The sequence below is a fragment of the Indicator indicator genome, chromosome 15, assembly GCF_027791375.1.
Source record: "Indicator indicator isolate 239-I01 chromosome 15, UM_Iind_1.1, whole genome shotgun sequence".
NCBI classification, from domain to species: domain Eukaryota; kingdom Metazoa; phylum Chordata; class Aves; order Piciformes; family Indicatoridae; genus Indicator; species Indicator indicator.
Window position 1 is genome coordinate 10,573,018 of NC_072024.1, and position 21,464 is coordinate 10,594,481.

The 21,464-nt window shown below is 43.4% G+C and overlaps 2 protein-coding genes across 12 annotated transcripts in view; one reads left to right on the top strand and one right to left on the bottom strand.

Annotated features, from left to right (window-relative positions):
* The first annotated feature begins 2,107 nt into the window (after positions 1-2,107).
* Positions 2,108-5,795, top strand: PDHB (pyruvate dehydrogenase E1 subunit beta). Its single transcript, XM_054387445.1, has 9 exons — positions 2,108-2,248; positions 2,430-2,537; positions 2,606-2,668; positions 2,752-2,787; positions 2,876-3,161; positions 3,877-3,987; positions 4,588-4,679; positions 5,154-5,295; positions 5,642-5,795. Exons 1-9 carry the CDS (start codon positions 2,108-2,110, stop codon positions 5,785-5,787), a joined length of 1,125 nt encoding a protein of 374 aa, XP_054243420.1. The 3' UTR covers positions 5,788-5,795.
* A 1,968-nt stretch (positions 5,796-7,763) lies between these two features.
* PXK (PX domain containing serine/threonine kinase like) overlaps positions 7,764-21,464 on the bottom strand; it is a 35,898-nt gene continuing 22,197 nt past the window's right edge. For 4 of the 11 annotated variants that reach the window (XM_054387441.1, XM_054387436.1, XM_054387439.1 and 1 more), the window contains 8 exons: positions 20,991-21,108; positions 20,276-20,354; positions 18,090-18,138; positions 16,786-16,863; positions 16,313-16,399; positions 15,648-15,717; positions 14,648-14,707; positions 7,764-7,981 (listed from right to left, as the gene is read on the bottom strand). In XM_054387441.1, the coding sequence (XP_054243416.1) occupies positions 7,770-7,981; positions 14,648-14,707; positions 15,648-15,717; positions 16,313-16,399; positions 16,786-16,863; positions 18,090-18,138; positions 20,276-20,354; positions 20,991-21,108 (753 nt within the window). In that variant the 3' untranslated portion in view covers positions 7,764-7,769. Of the gene's footprint in view, positions 7,982-14,647; positions 14,711-15,647; positions 15,718-16,312; positions 16,400-16,785; positions 16,864-18,089; positions 18,139-20,275; positions 20,355-20,990; positions 21,109-21,464 lie in introns of all 11 variants that reach the window. The other 7 variants (XM_054387440.1, XM_054387435.1, XM_054387438.1 and 4 more) reach the window with 2 other exon arrangements.

Genomic DNA, 21,464 nt, shown 5'->3' on the forward strand with positions numbered 1-21,464 from the left:
GAAACTCCTGCCCTCAACACAGTTATGGTGTATATGAACAGGCTCTCTACTCCCCAGCCAGTCATAACCCTTGAAAGGCAAGTTTCTAATGTAAAACATTATCAGTTACTCACCTGAACTGACAAAAACTAAGCTAGCACCAGTGATGTCTGCACTCCACCAAACAATACAGCAAGATGACAGGTTGAAGAGCAAATCCAAGGCTCCAGCACTGAGCTACCCTAACCAAGGGAGCAAGGAGGAGGCAGGCTCCTAAAAGCTCTTAAAAACCAATTATCAAATCATCTAGTAATTCAGATTGGCTTCACTAAGGAAGGCATCCATCACCTTTACACGTGTCAAGTTTATAATGACTAATACAGTTTATTAAAAATTATCTCAGCTCTTGCTTTTCTTTAGTTGACTTTTACTAATAGCTTAGTTTTCACCTCAGGCAAGAGGGAAAAACGCTCACACCAGCCACTCAGCATTTTCACTCCTTTATGACTAATTGCTTTACTATAAATTTCAAACTCATGAAGTCTCCTTCCCTCCCCTGAGGAGCTCTATGACACCCTGGTTTGAGTCCATATTCCAAACTTTTATTTGAATTGCTACTTGTTTGAAGAGCCCATATCACAACTTCACTTTGTCCCTCATTTAACATGTATCTAGCCTGGTCCTGATGCAGCAACCCAAGACATCCAGGCTTTCAGCACCCATGATCACTGCTGGGTCTTACCCATGCATTTCACTCCTGTGAAACTAACTAGTCGTCTGCATGTGGAAATGCGTCTCCAAACAGTTTGGGAAGAAGGTAGACTTAAGAAACACTGAACCTCTCTGCACACACCAAAGGGGCTCTACATGGACCACAGAGTGAAAGCAAGACGGGCAAAAATCTTTCCTGTGAGCCCTCGGCAGAGAGGGGCTCTGGCCTGCAGCAGGAGCCAGGAAGTGCCAATATCCATCACAGAGGAGCCAGAGAGCTCACGGTGGAAGAACTCTCCTCAGGATCACAATGATTCAGCAAAGATGCTGGAGATGAACCGAGACATTTTGCCTCTGCCCTGCAACTAACCCACAAGCCTACACCCTCACCCCGACGGCAAACCAGTGGCCCAGCTCCGTCTCCTCTCTCCGGTAGGGCAGGAGGGATTGCTCCCCTCCCAACACGGGGCAGGACCCCTATAACCCCAGACTGGCCCTTCCAGAGCTCACCGCCAGGCACGCCGTCGTCCTCCCTGTCCATCCCCCAGCCCAACCGGGAACACGATTCAAGCACCAGCTGTCCCATCCTCACCCTAACACCGGGGACCCAGCATCCTACCTCGCAGCCCTCCCCCAGTACCGAAACGCCCCGGGAGCGCTGCCACGCGCCCTGTCCCTCACCCGGGACGCGGCCGTCTCGTCTTAACGCGCTCCCCACAGAGGGTGCGGGCACCCCGCCCTATGCGGCCCGCGGGCGCCCAGCCCCTCACCGCTCCCTCGAGCCTGAGTGGCCCGGGGCGCCCAGCTCCGCACCCTCCCGCCCCGGGGTAGCCCAGCCCAGCACTCACGGGCGCAGCTCCCGGTACTGAAGGAGAACCCGCCGGCAGCAGCAGCAGCACGGAGGAGTGAAGGCGAGCCCGAAGTTGAGCCGCTGGCGCGGGCGAAGGCGGAGCGAGGGTGTGCCCTAACCAGGCCACGCCTCCCCGGTCACACCCCCGCCGGTCAGTGCTGGGAAAGGCTGTGGGGGCGCATCAGCACCGCCCCCGTTCCCCTCAGAGCCGCCAGCGGGGTGGCTGCGCTCAATGCCCGTCTCGGCCCCACAGCCCAGCACCCAGCTGCGGAATCACGACGGTGGTTCGGAGGGGGCCGGCCTGGGCAGCCTCAAAAGGTGAAACCGTGGCTGCGAGAGAGGCGTGCGAGCCCGGGCCATGCGCCTCCCCACCAAAGCAGACGCACGGTCAGCCTCAGTAGGCTCAGGTAGTGTTACCGCTGCCGCCGCGGGGAGAGCGGAAGTGACGACAAAGATCCGCGCCGCCCGCTTCCCGTCGCGGGCGCCAGTTCTCGCGAGAGAGCGGAGGGGGCGGGGGCTTGTCACCGGCGGCGCCCCATTCCCTCCACACTAGAGGACATGGGCAAGATGGCGGCGTCTGCGGCGGCACTGCGGCACCTGGCGCCGCTGGGCGCTTGCCTTGCCCGCCTCTCGCTGCAGGGCCGCGCTGCCGGGAGGCTGCTCCAGTCACGCAGGGGGATCCGCCTTTCCGCGTCCGCCGCCGCACAGGTACTGGGGCCGCCGCTGGGAGGGGTGCCCTGAAAGAGGACTTCGGGGAAATGTCCGGCTCCGGGACTGCGAGGCAGCCCGAGAGCGGGTGGGCGGTGAGGGCCCCCGCGTCCTTGGTATGTGGGGAGCCCGGCGGCTGCGGGCCGTGTCACCGCCCCGCCCAGCTGTCGGTGCCTCGCAGGTGACGGTGCGGGATGCGCTGAACCAGGCGCTGGATGAGGAGCTGGAGCGAGACGAACGCGTCTTCTTGCTGGGCGAGGAGGTCGCCCAGTACGACGGGGCCTACAAGGTATGTGGATGCCGATTCCGGGCCGGGAAGGGGCCTCCGTCGGGCCCTGACTCTTCTATGCCCTGCAGATCTCCAGGGGTCTCTGGAAGAAGTATGGGGACAAGAGGGTGATCGACACCCCGATATCGGAGGTAAGGCTGCCCTGTCTCCTATCCCGGTCATCCCTTCCTGAGCCCCTCCCCTCGTGCTTACCCTGCGTTTCTTTCTCTTTCAGATGGGCTTCGCAGGAATCGCTGTCGGTGCTGCTATGGTTTGTAAATTTGTGTTCCTCTACTTCTGATCTGAATGTTTAAAATAAGCGCTTTTAATGCAGAAATTTATTAATGTGTATTTTATAGGCAGGGTTGAGACCCGTGTGTGAATTCATGACATTCAACTTCTCCATGCAAGCAATCGATCAGGTTATAAACTCAGCTGCCAAGACCTGTTACATGTCTTCAGGATCAATCGCTGTGCCCATTGTCTTCCGGGGCCCCAACGGAGCATCAGCTGGAGTGGCCGCTCAGCACTCCCAGTGCTTTGCAGCATGGTATGGGCACTGCCCAGGTCTGAAAGTTGTTAGTCCTTGGAGCTCAGAAGATGCCAAAGGTCTGCTGAAAGCATCAATTCGGGACGATAATCCAGGTAAACACAAACAGCTCCTGGCACTATCTAGCACTTGATTGTGAATGTCACTTTTGTTGCCCCATTTAAAGTGACAGTTAAAAAACTGTTAAACCCTAAAATCCAAGGTTGCTTTACTACAGCTTTAAGGTATTTACAAAGGCACAGAAGCATTTACCTCTTTTCCTAACGGTCACTTGCCTTGCCAGCAGAAGACTAATTTTGTGTTGTTGCCAGCTGCATACCTTTACTGCTAGTTTGGTACCAATTAAGACATTTAGAAACATTTCTGAATCTTTTGTAAAGGGGTAAAAAAATATATGAATGTGAGTCAGGAGGAGTTCCTGCATATCCAGGGCCTCTGTGACTCGTTTTTGCAGGTTTTGAAATAAAGGTGATAAATTCAGAACATCATTAAAAGCAGGGCAACCTTTGCCTTTGTCATATACAGGCATGCAAATCTAAGGCATTTCTAAAACAAGCAATTCTGCTGACATGTATCAAAAGTTAAATACCTGATCTCATTTAAGACTAATTGTAGACAATCTTCTTAAAATACTTCATCGTTGAAGTAAAAACTCTGTTGGTTTTTTTTAAGTACTTCTGCAAACATACTGAAGTCCTTGTTGCCTGGAGGGCCCTAGTATCCTGAGCTAGCCTGATGCAGTACCACTAATCATTAGTACAGTCCTCTGCCTGCAGATATACATGTTAATCCAAGTATGTTTTCTTCTAGTTGTGGTGCTGGAAAATGAATTGCTGTATGGTGTTCCCTTTGAAATGTCTGAACAGGCACAGTCAAAGGACTTTGTTGTTCCAATTGGAAAAGCGAAGATAGAAAAGCAAGGTGAGCTGGGAATAGTTTGTTTCCTGATTGAACTGCTTTGGGGGCTTTTTTTAACCTCTTGGCTATTCAGAATACTGCTGACATGGGGCATAGAAAAGTATTTTGAATGTCAAACATTCAAGTGTTATTTATCTAGTAGTGTATCTTACTGTTTGGTTGCCCATATAGGGAAAGATCACTTGGTTCTCTGTATCTCATCTAAAACTATACCCTTCTAAAGGCTTTGTTGTGTAGCACAGAGATGAGTAGAAGATGACTCACATAGCTCATAAAATACATTTTTCCTCACCTTAACATGAAATTTTTGTGCAGCATGCAGAGATCACTGTAGTATTTCAGCCCACCTACTGCTGAATTATATGAATGTTTGAAAAGGATAATCTGAGAACTGTATTAATAACTCTTTAAAGGGTAAAGTTTGTGTCCTGCTATCACTCTTCATGCTAAGTAATGGTGTAAAATACTTAACATTTCAAACAAAGGCAAGGAACTTCAATTTACCAAGTGAATCCTAACATTACCTTGAAAGGCACCCGAGGTCTGGAAAAAAGCTTTACATCTTAAGGGTTTTGTTTTTTTCAATACTTGTTTCTGTTCTAGGAACTCATGTTACATTAGTGGCACACTCAAGACCTGTTGGACACTGTTTGGAAGCAGCTGCTGTACTTGCCAAAGAAGGTGTAGAGTGTGAGGTGGGTGAGGTTTCTGTTGTTTTTTTCTGAAGTGGGAAAACCAGCAGAAGGTCTTGTTCAGGCTCTGCAAAACTTCAGTGTATTAACTACAAGCTTCTTTATTTGTTAAATGCCTTAATAGCATATGCATTTCCTGTTTCTGCATTGGACCTTTTTGTCACAAAATGAAGGCAGAACTACTACTGATTCTCAGATTGACCCAGCTGTATGGTAGGCAGAACAATGACACTGTATTAGTGTGGCTGTATCTCAGTATAGCAGTACTCACCTATCTGGGATTTTCCAGGAGCCCCCAGAAAGTGTTCTGCACAGTCTGCCAGAATAAAAAGTTAGAAATTTTATTAACTTTTAAGTCTTGTATTCAAATACAGAATAGAGAGAAGTGCTAAAGGGCACTGTAGCCAGACAGTGGTAATTAATAAGCTTAGATCACAGCAGAACTCACACAGCCTGCACCCCTTTTCTTCTGTCCAGGTTATAAATCTGCGAACCATTCGACCAATGGACATTGAAGCAGTGGAAGCCAGCGTTGTAAAGACAAACCACCTTGTAACTGTTGAAGGAGGTTGGCCACAGTTTGGAGTAGGAGCTGAAATCTGTGCCAGGATCATGGAAGGTACTGAGTTTTGCAGTGTACATGTTGGTCTCATGGATTCCTAGTCTAAATCCTGACAACTTCATGATAAAGCCAGATGAAGGCAAAACTAAGGGGTTATATCTTGGGAATCTGAGCCTAGCTGTCTTGCTCCAGACATTTTCACAGGGTGGATCCAGCTCAGCTCCTGTTACAAGTAATTCTTATGCTGGCAACTTGACTGTGCCAAAAGCAGGATGGAAATAAACGAGCAGGAACATCTTTCTCTGGAATATTAGAGCTACAGGATCAAAACTGTTTCAATAGATTAAAAGATGAAGAGAAAAACCATAGTGCATGGCAATCTGACAGCTGTCTTCTGTTTCAGGACCTGCCTTTAACTACTTGGACGCTCCAGCTGTGCGTGTTACCGGCGCAGACGTCCCTATGCCTTACGCAAAAATTTTAGAAGATAACTGCATACCTCAAGTCAAGGACATAATATTTGCAGTGAAGAAAACTTTGAACATCTAAGTTGTAAATATATGTTTTAAAGTCTGCTTTACAAAAGCATTAATGTTGTAGAGGGCAAGTTGTATGTATAACTTCCGTTGTATGGTTACATGAACTTCTGTACAGTGGGGAAAGTATAGTGACCTTCCAGAATATTTATATGGGGTTACCGTCTAAGCCACACTTCATATAAAGAACAATGTGGTAATGCTTGTTTGTTCAGCAGTACAAGTGGGTTGGTGCTACTCTATGTGGGGAAATCCCAGTCTAAATCCAGAGCAAGGAAAAAATGCCTCCGTTTCTGATTGGCTTGTAACTACTGGCTGTAGTGGCAGCTGAGATAAGAGCTGTAGTGAGCAGGATGAGGCTTTGAGTCCAGCCCTGGCTGTACAGCTCTCTGGGAGCTCATGGTTGCAAAGCTTGTTAAAGGTGAATGATGTGACTGGGGTGGGTGAAGACTTGCTTTTCAGTTAACTGCAACTCTGCACAGAGCAGCTTTGAAAGCTTGTATGAGCTCACAGAAGGCTTCTTGTGCAGGAAAGTTCTGCACAAGAGTTTAAATACAAGATCCTGATCCTCTTCAGTAAGTGATAGGAAACACTACCTAGTTTTTCTTTACTAGCTGCCACATACAGTGATAAAAAAGACTTGCCCCAATGCTTTGCTTTCATGTTTTGGGGTTTGTTTTTTTCAAACTCGTTGCTAACAACAGCACACTCAAACTGTAGTTCTTACAATGCAAAATAAGTTACTTTTGCAGACACGCTGCGCCTGGGTCTGAAGCAGCTGTTGTGTAGGTTGTGCTGGAAGAGCTGAGAAGCAGTCACAGCCTCCCTTTGGCAGATCACCACATACCAGGGTGTAGCTTTGTTTAGCAGCTTCTGGTACAGAGTCCATGCTGCCAGTGGGAGCCTATGCAGTGTGGCTTGCTCTGTTACCCCATCAGGCTGCCCTTTCCTTGAGCTGTTGCAGGGGAGACACTTACCTCTGTCAGGAGACAGAAGAGCTCGGGTCCTATTTCAGTGGAGGACCAGGAATACCTTTCAGAGTACTGCAGAAGTGCTGCTGGGTTCTCAGGAAGCCTGGCTTGCAGGTGCAATCCTAGCTGAACACACCCACCACCACACTGCTGAAGGAATTCCATTAACATTTTAATAAAAATGACTGAATATCACAGGTTACATGAAACTTTGTACAGACATTCTCTGCATAGTAACAAACACTGATGTACTTGAATTTTAAAAAATGGATTATCTATAATCCTTTAAAGTGCAATTTGTTTAAGGTTTTAAATCAAAAAAGATCTTTGAAATAAAGTTTAAGCAGTAGAATTAGCTTGAAGTAACTTTGCATTTAACTAAATCAAGAATAATATCCCAGTGCCCTATTAACTCCCATTTCAACTGTTTTGTCATTTAAAAATACTTTCCCTTAGAGTTACAGGTAGGATCTCCATTTAAACAAGTCTAATGAGATGGCATTTTTACTCCACCAGCAAACATGGTGGCAATAAGATTTAATTCTCAAGTCCCTCACCTGTGCAGTATGCTTTAAGGGTGTGCAGGGGTGGACTATCCAAAACAAAATTTGCTGATTCAATGCAGCCAGACCTAAGATGAGTTACAAATCCATGAAGAGTTGAAAAACTGAGCAGTACAATTCTGTAACTGGAAAAAAGGGGTGGAATAGAGCTAGGAAAAATGCATTACTGCACCATGGTTGTGGTCATTCCTATTTTCAGATTTTTATTCAGCTACACGAAAGTCACTGTACCCCTGAAACTGTAGCTAGAGAACAAAGTTCCTGAAACCAAATAAAGGAGTACTTGGCACAGCATGGCAACACAACTCAGACAGGGCAGTGCTGCTACTCAAGGAAGGCTGAAATCAGGGTAAACGGAGCTGCAGTGCGATTAGCTGCTATATGCTGGTAGATCAGTCACCGATCAGGAGGGACAGCACAGGATGGGGAGAGAGAATTCAATCCTGGTGTGGTGAGTGGCCTCAGCTGATCCTGGGAGCACTGTAGTCACATGTCTGTGTTTTCTTCAGAGTTCCTTTCTGAAAGTTTTGAATGGAGCTGAGTAAGGCTCCTCGGCTTGCACTGACATCAGGCTGAGGGCTTGGCTGCATTGGCACCTCTGTACTTGGAGGAGGAGCTGCTGGTGGCAGGGGCGGTGGTGGTGGTGGCGGTGCTGGGGGTATCGATGATGCTCCTGTTGATAAGAAATGTAGTTTGTGTCAGAGAGGTCCTGCTGCAGAGGTCTGTAGCTGTTTAGCTGGACTTGGTCAGTCCTGCACTAGTCACATCATTCCCTAAATGCCAGTGGAGTGTGAAGAACAGAACGGATGAAAAATGCCAAAGTGATCAAATCTCTCTATCTGCAGGTGAGCTGTGTCCTCTGAGACACCTCTGAAATGAAGCCTGAAGTTCCTCAATACTCAAGGGTGCAAAACATGAATCAAATGTCATCTTGGACTGAGGGAATTTAGGACCACTTAACGGGACTTTGTGGCTTCAGTTTCCCCTGTTTTTCCCCAGTGAAGCACTTCACTCTTTGGGTCATGAACAGTAACCAAGACTGGAAGCAAGTCTCACTACCTGCTCTTATTTACAATGAATTTTACACTCTTTAAAGGACCACATCACTGTAGTATTTGTGATGACTGCTTGGGCAGGTTATACTCCATTTTTGAAGTACTAACTGCAGATAGAGTTTTCTGGAAGTATTTTATGCTTCCACAGTACTGCCAGGCTTTCTCCAAACATGTAACAAATGCTTGTTTCACAGGCTGAATGAATCACAACCATCTGCCACTCACACCTCTTGCCTGCCTCTCACGTTCCCACCAGTCACCTTTGCACTCTGGCCCTTGCTTCCTACCCCAGTCATGTCCATCTCATGCTATTCATCACACCTCATCCTGACTCTGGGAAGCCAGAGCCCACAGCAGTGCAGGCAGTCAGCTAGCCCAGCAGCAAGGGCCTGCACAGAGTTGCTTCCTGACAGATGCAGGCAAGTGGCATTGTTTTCCACAAGCAGCTCTCTCAGACAACTTGATGTTGTGCAGCATTGCTGATCCACATTGCACCATCCTTTCTACTCAAGTATTATGAAAGATACAGGCAGGAGTAAGAGCAAAGGGCTTCAGAGGTGACCACTTGGCATTCCACAAGACGTGAAGGTGGAACTTGCAAGGTGATGACTTGCTGCTATATGGAGAATGATGGGCCTGTCTTATCTCAAATATTCTGGAATGAGTAGGGGCACAGTGATTAATATCTTAGAACTATTCAACACTGAATTTTAACTCTGTCATCTAGATTATGAGTAACTGCACAGTATGACTAGAGAGACAAATGGCACCTACAGTCTAACTTGCCTCTGGTAGCTCTAACCTACAAAGAGGAATATACTGGTAAGTAGCAAGAGCTGTCATAATAATGGACTACCAAGCAAAACAACATGGGGCCAACCATGAGTCTGGTTACTGGAGTAGAACTGCTTGCTAAGAAGTAAGCAAATACCAAGCAGTTAAAGGACATTATGCCACATGGACTCTAGAAGCATTCGATGAAGGATAAAGCTGAGCTACAGAAAACAAGAAGCTGGACAAGTTCTCTGTGCTCCTCTCTCAGTGCCTCACTAACTTTCAGATTAACAAGCAATAATAAAAAAGTAACAGCTGTAATTAAAACAAGCATTTATACTGGATGAAAGACATAAATCAAAGCACCCTCATTTTCTATTTGTACCAGTCTTTGAAGCAAAACTTTTCCCATATGGAAGCAAGCTCAAAATGCAAAGTATTCACACAAAGCATCCAATTTTGCCAGAGTACATTAATACATGCTGTGACTGTCACACTTCCAACTCTTCACGAGAAATTCTCATTGGCATGAAAGCCATCTGTGACAACAAAACATGGAAGCACATACTTCACTCTCCTCTCTTCCAGAGGAAATACTCAAGCCCTAGCAGAAATATCAGAGGTCAGCCGAAACAATTTAGTATGTGGATCAGCTGCTCTCTTAAATAATAAAAACATCACACAGTGTTAGCACAAATTGAAATAAATTGCATATTGATACCTTGGGGCCATCTAACTTACCCAGATCTACTCTTTACACAAGCCAAAGTAAGGCTGTTTATTAATAGAAATACTGGAAAACCATCCCCTAGGTTAGAGGCTGCCTGTTTCTCGTGTGTACAGACTGCCAGCAAATCAAAACTTGACACTTTGCCAAAGGAAGAACAAGACCAAGAACAGCTCAAGTAACCACTTCTGTGGTTAAAGTGGTCAGAAGGACTGGCGTACCAATACTATCACAAAACTGATCAGATCAACTGCTCTAAAAAGCCAAGACCATAATCATAAATTAAATGGCTTCAAAGACATGCAAGAACTGCAGAGAACAAAGACAAGGGTTTGGGCTGGAATTGCAAGGTGAGGCTGAAGGCACTATGCAAGTAGCTGTACAAGATGCAATAGTGATCAACTGTGAAAAGAGCAGCCAGGATTCTGCACAGAATACAAAGACAGGAGTAATGTGCAGTGAAGGAGGGTACACGCTTGCCAGAGAGAGGGGCAAAAAAGCCACAAATGGCTGGAATCACTAGTATTATGAGGCCAAAATTCCATGTTATCTTCATATTTTGATGTGGTTATTTTACAATGGGGATAGAAAAGATAGGGAAGGCCACCTTCCTTCCTGGAAACTTGTTTAATTCCACAGGACTCACTATTATTGAAATTGAACTGCTGACAACATCATACAGTAAAACTCTTGGGAGACTGATTACAAGCAATGGAACTCTTACACCTGAGTTCTCCTTTAAAACATAAAAATACGCAGGTTTTAAAATGGTATCTGACTAGCTATGAGCATTATATATTGAACCTACTAATTAAAAGCATGACTGTGAAAATCTGCAATTCCCTTTGTTTCAGTGAGTTTATCAAAACCAAGCTGTCCTTCTCTTTCTGATATGAGTGGTGGATGCAAAGGAAATCTTAGTTCATGCTTGTGTAGTCAAATGCAGTTACATCTACAGATTAAATTGTTCTGTGCAACAGTGTACAAACAAACAAAAAAAAAAAACCAAAAAAACCCACAAACAAACAAACAAAAAAACCCAGAACACAACCACCACATTTGAGATAAGCACTCAGACCATTCCAATAAATACGTTGGAAGAAGTTGCCTGAAAACACACATTTTGCTCATTCATGCAGTTGTAAGAACAAAACACTCAAACAAGAACTTACCAAGGTTTTTTTACAGGGACATTTTTGTTAAAAGAGTGTGTTAAAAGGAATAGGAAGTAAATCAGATGCTGTAAACTTGATGCCTGAATTGAAACAAAAACTTAATTATGAATTTAAAGTGACAGTAATTGTGCAAACAGCATTAAAAACTCAGCTGAGAATGGGGTGCAAACAAAGTCATTTCAGTGGTAGAGTTTTTAAAGATGCTGTATTTCATCAAAATAATCCATACAGATGTTCAGATCTTTTTTCTTCTATTCCCTCCCAATGCTAAGGAAGTTCAAGATTTGCATTCATCTTTCCCGTACAGAAACAGAGCATCTTTAAAAGAGATAAATCAGCATTAGCTTACTTTTCTGAAAATTCACGTTCAAAATGATGCATGCTCTATTGAAAACAGCAGAGAAAGAGAGAGGACACAAGTTAATCATCCAGTTCTCGTGTCAAAGTGAGAAAAACAGATACTGTTAGCTGAAAAGTTAGTACAAAAATCAATACATTCTTATTCACTGACAAACAGGAGGAGAGCAGATCAACTACTTGTTACATATACAATACCTTTTCTGGTTCTGAATAATGAACCACGGTTTTCCATGCTATAAAAGCATTGCTATACATGAACAAATACAACACACATGCTTTCAATTGCACATGCCATAATTCAAGCTTTACAGGATTAAAATGCATTTAGAGAGATTTAGCAAGAGATCTGCAGGCAGAGTAGCCATAGAAGATGGAATCCATTCAGTTCAAGGAACACTTTCTGTTGTATTAACACCTGTATTTACACTTACGCTGCATGGGTCAGAGACACTCATGAAGAGCGCTTACTAAAGCATTCAAACTGTCTTACAAAGAGGAGAGCAGAAAAGGTGCACCATCTATGAAACATGCCTGTGAAACCTGTACTGAAGGATTCAGAACAACTGGCACAGAAAAAGATGGCTAAAGTTATGTACAATGCTGGCAGTCCTCGCAGGGAAGCAAAAATGGCACCCTCCAAACTTCTCTCTCTTCTAAAGAGAGCTCATTGGTATTTTAAGGGCTTATTTTATTTAGAGAAGATGCAGTGAATTTTTAAATTATCCACAACCCTCCTGATCCCAGCCATAGCTCACAACCACAAAGTAAAATAACAGATTTTCAAGGAAGCAAAGAATTGTGCAAGTGGAGAAAAAAAATCAAATATTCAAGAGAAACATCAGAAAAACTGAGAAGTTACATTAGAATCACTTGCCACAATCTAAAAAAAAACATTTTAAAGATGCTACTTAGCCAAGTATCTGCAACAAAACCAGCCCAAAACATTCCAGTCAAGGAGAATCTGGATTTCTAGTAGATACCTATCCCCTTAAAGCAGATCCTATGTTTAGTTCTACAGCTGTGCCTGTCATTATGAAGACCACTGAAGCCAGAGATCATTTTATTTCTTAGCACGATTCGCACTGACTACACCAAGAACTGCTACAAGCTAAACCTTACAGGGCCTTTGTTCAGAAACAAAGCACCTCTCCACGTGTGAGAAACCCCCTGAATGAGGTTGCTTCCCCAAGTTAGCCTGAAGCCTGCTCCCCTTTGGTCAGTGTCTCTGGCTCAGCACATACCCACACACCTCATTGATTCGGCCAGTTACAGGACAGAACAAAGGCAAGAGCTTCTGCTGGGTACATTTTTCCACATCAGCCTTTCATTTTCCTATGCACTGCATCAGCAGGATGCTTTGAGATGCCATGATTCTAACGTAACAACCAAACCAGAACTACAGACTGAAAGTCCTCTTTTAAGAGTCATCTCACCACACTGACACCCACAATCAATTTTGGTTTAGAGGTAAATATCCTTAGCAAGTACCAGGAAACTGGAAGAGAGACATACAAGCTATAGATGCATCACTTGTCACAAAGAAAGTCCTACCATGGGGCCAGCGATTCTTTCACTGAGTCAGTAATAGCATACTTGCTTAGAATAACTGAAACTACAACACTGTTGGTGAAAAGAGAGAGAAAAAAAACCAGACACACTACTTTTCTCTTAGAACTACTACCTGAAGTCTCCTCTATGAATTCTACTCACAAAAGCATTCCTAAAATGGCAATATTTGCCTTTACACCCCATCAAAATGATCAAAGCCATCAGCACACTTCAATACTTTCCAATCTGTACGCAGGGTAGGGCCACGTGCACTGTGTCAGATGTCAGCACACTGGGAGCAACATGAGTGACACCCTGTGACAATGTGGTTTGAAAAACAGGAGCCAAGTTCTGAGCTCAAGCTTGAGCATTTTTAGCCACTCTGAACCACCTTTACTCATAAACCTGCATCACATGCTCAAAACTTGAAAAAGCCCTCAAACAAGTTCTAACAGGTTCAAGTTAAAACATCAGTAATAGACAGTTTTATTGCAGAAAAAAACATAAACATTTTCTAAGCACCTGTCCATTTTGCAGGCATAAGGTTTTCTTTTGCAGTTTTAGCTACTTCCTTACTAAAGCACACAGAACTTGAAATAAACCCTCCAGCTAACAGTCACTACATCCAGAAAACAGCATTGTTATTGTGCAACACACTAACAGTAATTATCTTGTTTATGCTGACTGGGTGAAGTTAGTTCATAATATGCACACTTAACATACCTGAACTTGAGGGAGAAATGACTAATTTGAATTTCAGCATGACTGAATTACATCAGATACTGCTGTGTCCTCTGAAAGACCATCCATAGCAAACATAGCTTTGCATCACTTCAGTTAACAAGCTGTGCTGTGCAGAAAGTTTCTGGCATGAGTCATCATAACAAACAGCACTGCTATGGCTCGTCCCTTCAAGAAAGGAATTCCAGTAACACCTTTTGCTGTTGATGTTTGACAGTGCTCCTCTTCTTTCAGGCTGAAGCACATCCACCATCACCCAATATTCAGAACTGGGGAGATTTATAGAATCATAGAATGGTCTGGGCCAGATGGGACTTCCAAAGGTCATCCAGTCTGACCTCCCCATAGTCAGCAGGGACATCCTCAAATAGACCAGGCTACCCTTGAACATTTCTAAGGAAGGGGTCCCAACCACCTCCCTGGGCAACCTGTTCCAGTGTGTGTAGCTTAAGCCAATGAAATTGTCTCACCCAATATTCCTGACACTGCAGTACAGGTATAAGGACACAATAAACAGAAATGAGGGATAGACAAACAGCATTTTGTCCTCAACAGACCATTAACATCAGAACAAATGCATACTGCAACACGAGGCCTAGAAAATGTTTGGAAAGTAGTAGTGTGGGTAGGACTGTGGGTAGGACTGGAGTAATAGAAATAAGTGCTTGCTTCAGAGTCTCTATGGGTAAATCCATGTGTATACCATGTACATCTCAAGAAAGGTTATTAAATGAAAAAGAAGAGTATTAAAATGTTGTCTATGGCCTTCAAAAGAGAGCATGTGCCCACACCCAGGCTGGCAGAAGACAAAATGTCATCTCTGTGTTCCATCCTTGAAAACCACCATCCCTTAACCATCCTTGGGAATAACAGCCACAGTTAAGGGGCAGGGGAGGAGGAAAGGGAGATTTAAAAAAAAAAAAAAAAAAGACAAACACTGTAAGGACTCTTGAACTTACCTGCTGTAGAGGGCGGAGTGGGGGATGATGGAGATGTTAATGGGGAACTCGCCCCAGAGCCTGCTAAATAAAACAACAGTCTAGTAACTAAAGCTGCGACATTAAAATTCAACAGTCAGACAAGACAGATTGTTGGAAACAGGCCAACTTTATTGACTGAAGATTCAATCCTGCTTCCACTGAAATCTTGGGAAAGATTCCCATTCATAGGCACAGTGTCACTCAGACCCAATCTGAACAGAAGCCTTATAGTACACAGTGCTAGAGGAAGTCCAAACACATAAAAAGCACACTCGATAGTATTCCCCAACTGCAAATACTCCTCTGTTGCTTAAGCTGTTGGATTTCAGTGTCCAAATTGTGTTCTCCTTAAGGAGTTGTGCCACCGCATGGATGGCACCCCAGTTCTCCTTCCAAGAGATTATTTTCAGTCAGTTGCTGTACTCCACAAGTTATTCTGATATTTGACTATTCCACAACAGGCTGATTCTGGACACATTTTAGCCAAGCAAGTCAATCTATTTAATCTATTCAGTAGTGCTGACTGTTCCTTTTAACTAAATGAAGACCTGTCAAAGGTTCTGTTGTTTCAGAATTTGGAACTGCAGCAGCAATTAAATGTAATTTTCACATTCATCTTAACACCTTACTGCAGAACATAGATCACCTCATATTTTCTCCCTGAAGGCTGCATTATTAACGCCCCATTATTCAACTCAAATATTAAACAGAATGAAGAGATTGTTTTGTTTGTTTGTTTGTTTAGGAACGAGACACAGAAAAGTGGACACATTACATTAAGTAGCTAAAAATCTAAAACTGATGATACTTTCAAGGTCTTGATTTGTCTCTTATATTAAACACACCAGTGATATCAGGCTTTGGTAGTACAGTATTAATATGTAAATTGATGGTGACCCTGGATCTTGTAAGTCAGAAAATGACAGCAAAAAAGCATTGACACAGCTGTGTAGAAGCAAGCTCTTCTCTCTGTAGTTACCTGAGTTATTGGAGTTGCTGTATTTTGCTGAGTGTTCTTCTCCACTTTCATAGGCAGAGCGTTTCGACTTCTTTACAACAGAGCAAAAGGAACAGAAGATGGGAATGAATTATTGCTGTCCATGGCAGGGACTGACCTGACACACAGATTTGTAACAGCCATCCACTGTAGTGCAAGAAATTTATCAATGCCCAACCTCCTCTCCCCACACCCAAGATATGCTGCCATGATGACAACAGCAGCAAGGTTGTTCTATGCCCAAACATCTCTAGGCAAGCAACTAGACCCTCTGACCATCAGGGAAATGTAGAAAACTGACCTACTAAAAAGGAAGACAGTGCACTGCCAGAACTGACTTAAAAATGCTACAATACCCTCTCCATGCAGCAGGAAGCAGCACAGATTGTCAGCTGTGTATGAAGTAATAACTTAGACTGTTTCCATACAATAGCCTCTCACAGGTTAAACCAATACACAAGTTAGCTCCTACTGCAGCTGTAATTTCTCAGGAAGTCTTTTGCTTAGCTACAGAAGTGAAAATAATCAAGAAGTAGTACAGAAAAACACAGCAGAACAGAGCAGAGTACCTGTGGCTGTGCATGCTACACAGTCAGAAAAGACACACATGTTTTTCTCTGTGAGAAACCTATCTAAAGATTGCTTACTTTTCGTGCTAAAATCTTCCTTTTCTTTTTTTCTTCTTCAGAGCCATGATGAGACTGAGCTCTTGTGAGTCTTCTGTGTTGGTGAATCTTCGAAATGCAGGGAAAAACAGAACAAGACCATAGTAAAATCTCACATGTTCTCAAACAAGGGATATGCTTGGGGTAAATGAAAATACACTGTAGTCACTTTGTAGGTTTACTTTTCTTTTTTCCCTTCTTCCTTTTTGTCTTTACTGTTGCTGGCACAGGATGGAGCATCGTACTGCAGTTAACTTAGGAGCCACTGCCTAAGTGAAGCTGCAACACTTGAAACAGTGAAATGCCACACAGTCAACAGTTTTTCTACAACTTCTCATATGAAAGCCTTTATTACTCAAAATCACTTCTGAGTAAAATCTCACTGTTCCTATGTGAAAGTGGTAAGAAGAAACAGAATGTTTGTAAAAAACATAGTAAGGAAATGTAGACATTACCAATTTCTGTTCTTCCGTTAATCGCTTTTCTATGCATTCCTTGGAGGTTCTCAATGCCTCTTTTAGCTTAGTAGGAATCTAATACAGAACAGGGAGGAAAAAAAAAATCACAGCATGAAACATGATAAAGGAAAACACAACTTCACCACTCAAAATTCACCATTCATCTAATCATCTTGCTCATCTAAAGCCCAAGTTCTGACACTATGCCTTTAGATGCTCTCCGTGAGACGTACTCTGGGGCAACTCCCCAATGGAAGCAGATGTGGTTCCCCTAAAGTTCCATCTCTGCAGCACTGGAGCTAGCAACAATGTGCTGATGGTCTTACTTAGAATCAATTTCCACAAGTCTTAGCAATTAGCTGCCTCTTCCTGGAGGTTTTTACTCAGTGAAGTGTAGCATCAAAGGGGCTTGAAAAGGCATCTGCAGTAGTTGTCTGGGCTCTTCTTGGTGGTGCCCAGTGACAGGACAAGGGGCAGTGGGTACAAACTAGAATACAGGAGGCTTCGCTCTGTTCATAGAGAGCTCCATCAATGATCACATAAATGAGCTCCAGGACAAGAACTGCACTTGAAAACTCATGGGTCACTCCATGCCCCCCTTTTAAGGGATGACATAATATTCTTGGGTACAACGCATCAAAGGAATCCAAATACTGATGACAATCATCATAAAACCATTATCAAGCTAGCTCTCCTCTACCCTATCTATCAATTAATGCACAGCTGCCCACGGCCTGGCACTTCCACAAATATCAGCAAATCAATGTTACCGTGTCCAGTTCTGGGCTCCCCAATTCAAGAGAGAAACCTACTGGAGAGATTCCAACAGAGAGCCACGAGGATGATTAGGGGACTTGAGCATCTCCCCTATGAAGAGAGACTGAGATCCCTGGGGCTGTTTAGCCTGGAGAAGACTGAGAGGGGATCTGATCAATGTCTATAAACATCTGAGGGGTGGGTGTCAGGAGGAGGAAGCCAGGCTCTTTTTGGTGGTACACAATGGTAAGACAAGGAACAATGGGTTCAAAGTAGAACATAGAAGATTTCACCTCAACATGAGGAGAAACTTCTTTACAGTGAGGGTGACAGAGCACTGGAATAGGCTCCTTAGGAGGGTTGTGGCGTCTCCTCTGGAGACTTTCAAAACCCACCTGGATGCGTTCCTGTGTGGACTATCCTAAGTGATCCTGCTTTGGCAGGGGGATTGGACCTGATGATCTCTTGAGGTTCCTTCCAACCTCTGATATACTGTGATAAAATATTACACTGATAATATACTGTGATAAAATGTCCAACTCTACCTTAAACTGTGGTTTCTCGGAGTTTGTTAGCAGAACATCACTGAATAATCTGTGAGTGGATGACAAAAGCAATATTAAAAATCAGAACATTATTCCCAAGAGACAGGAACACCACGAGAACAGTACTGTTTGCCTAACTCCCTCCCTCTCCTTTTCCTTCTCTGTCCTCATCCTTAGGCCACTGGTTGGGTTTTATTCCATAGGTTGTTAGGTACTGATTTTAATTTTCCAAGCGCTAATGTAAAATTAGCAGCATCCAACCTTCAGAATGTAGCCACTACTGATGGAAGAGTAAGCAAGACTGTGTGAAGTATTTTGAAAGCAGGGCAATTATCAGAGACAGAAAAGGCTTCCCCCAAAACAGAAAACCTTTTCCTTGAACATATATGGATTCTTTAATGACAAAAAGGACTTAATTTTAAATTTCACCTAAACTAAATTGTTGCTTTTTAAAGAAAACTCTCTTACACTACTTTTGTGGCATTAACAAGAACAACGTGAAATATCTAAGAGTGAACTCAACATCTGAAAACATCTGCATTCTTGTCTGTACTGCGGCAAAGGCAACTAAAGCATCTTTGCTCTTCTCTCTATGGTATCAGCAGCAAAAGCACAAATGTTTCATCCTGTTCCACCCAAAACAAAGACACTAGAGGGCAATGGTAGTCTGAAAATAAAATGGTTAGTCCATTCCACAATACTTTGTTCAGGAGAACATACTAGAAAACTGTCCAGGAATGAGATGTCAAGCCTGGCTCAGAGATAAATATTTCAGAGATCTTTTGTTGCTGTTCGCTACGGAAAGTTACCACAGGCCTGTACTAGAGAAAACAAACTGAAGTCTAGAATCAAGTTTATAAGAATAGCATTCCATGAGAAATTCAGAAATAAAGCAAACTTTAAGACTTCAGAAAAAGTAACAAACAATAAAGTTCATCCTACTTACAAACGCATTTTTCTGACCCTTTCTGGTTACATGTCCAGACAAAGCTAAGCAAACTCATAGTTTAGATGATTATAATAAAGCTTAATAAATATTTAATTTTAAATAATTGCTTTAAACTACATTAATTGCATTGCCTGTCTATGTAGAACACTTCTGTGGAGAGTATTTGTATGAAGGGAATGCAGTATAATACCCTACATACCAGATACAGCTGGACACGGATTGTTCAACATCTTTTTAAGACCTGACAGAGTTTTCTTATAGTACTGCTCTGCTGCCTTCATTTTTCTCTCTACCTCCCACCTCCTTTAAGAGCAGAGGAAGTCAGGAGTAGAAGAAATTGAAGGCTAAGACAAGCCTGCAGTGACTCTTCCCAGCCAGGAAACACAAATCTTGGAGCATGCTCTAAACGTACTGCAACATGCACACTGTGAGATCAGACCCAGATTTAGGTAGGGGCAGCCCGTCATTTTTAAGGATATGACTCTGACACCTGGTATGAATTAAAGGACTCTCTACCAGGAACTGTTTCTATGCTCAGCATGCTGGTGACATGTCACAGCACACTGACAGCAGAATTTCCCTGGGTGTGCCCTCTCCTAATTGTGGGCAGGGTGGCAATACAGACAGGTATGATCTCCAGCTCAGTCATGCACTGACATTGCTCCCTTTCAGCATCCTAGTCTTGCCCCATACCTGCCCTTACCACTTCACTGCATCACTGGGAGGACAGCCTGTAAGGAAATTAGTTTTGTTTATGCTTCAGAAAATCCTTAAGCCAACCCTTCAAGAAACTACCCAGAACTCCTATACAGCGTTTCATACCTAGACCAAGTCTAAATGTCACTGCTGAGCAAAGAAAGAGATCTCTTTTACTAGCAAAAGCTATTGAAGTAGGTCTGGAGGGTACATACAAAAAGCCTCCTTATTCTAAAGGCTTTAAAACAACCTGTACATGCTTGCACTACTTTTAATAGCTGGATCAATCTAAGCCATAGCACCACGCTAAATAAAATGCATTCATAACAGCTCCAACGCACCAAGAGACAAAGAAACTTTCAACAAGCATCTGTCATATTCACAAGGTAAGGGTTCCATAAAGCTTATCCATTCTAAAGCTTCTTTTGAGATACATTTACACATGCCTCAGAACAAGGAGTAAACCTTTCTAAAAAAGGAACAAGAGCAAAAAAGGTCCTTCCCCCTAATAGAATTCAAAAACACATAAAACAGGACTTACGGCATCTGTAAGAGCCGTGAAACAGTTGGCATGCCATTCTTCATAGCTTCACAGGTCAGAATGGACTCCAACACAGACACTACCACAGAAAGAAGAAGAACAAACACATTTTTGCACAGCAGGATAGCAAATGATTTAGAACGAACGTCTGGCACTGCTGCATGATGTTTCCCTAAGTATTGCATCAACTAAGTAGTGATGAAGCTGTCTGGCATGTGGGTTTTATTATAATGTTACTATTGCATACACAAACTTTTCAAGAATGTCAGACATGAGGTGAGGGAATCCAGGAATCTAATTACTTACTACACACTGCTTTATCCCTCAGTTTAAAAAATATAATTAAAAAAAAAGTTGTATTTATATGCTACATATTTTTCACAAAGAACACATTTGCTGTTTTTATAAATTACTAATTCTTTCCAATTACAGGCTGCAAAGATCTTAGGCTGCTATTACAGAATCACAGAATTGTTAGGCTTGGAAGGGACCTCAAAGATCATCCAGTTCCAACTTCCCTGACACAGGCAGGGCCACCTCACACTAGATCAGGTTGCTCAGAGCCCCATCCAGCCTGGCCTTAAAAACATCCAGGGATGGGGCTTCCACCACCTCCCTGGGCAATCTGCTCCAGTGTCCCACAGCACTCCAGCTTAGATAAAAGGCAGGAGTATCCAGGAAGCCAAGACTGACACTTTCCCGATTGCATACTAACCAATAAACACCGATGGTGCAGGAGGGAAGCTGTCTACTGGAATCGCATCTGGGGGTCTTCCATATGTCATTTCATACAGTAAGTGTCCAAAGCAATGTACATCAACACCTTCTAATGTCTGTGTTGGATCAGAAACAAAAACAAAACACAGCTTGCTAGAATCAATCAGTTTTTCACAACTGGTTTGAAAACATACAACAACCCATTAAAGAAAAAAAGAGTGGTCTTGCATTTGAACATAGAAAAGAGGAATCGTTAAGACAGTTCCTAACCACAACCATTTCCCTGCATAACTTCAGCTCAAATGAAATCTTCCCGCCTCAAGCTAACGAAACTACTGCTGTCTTTCTGTACATGATGACACAAATGGGCTAGCAGAATAGCCAGCCTGTAAAAATATGTAAAGTAGTAAACCCTGTTCATACACAACAGCTGAGAATACGTTGATGTGAATCACAACCAAGCATATTTTCC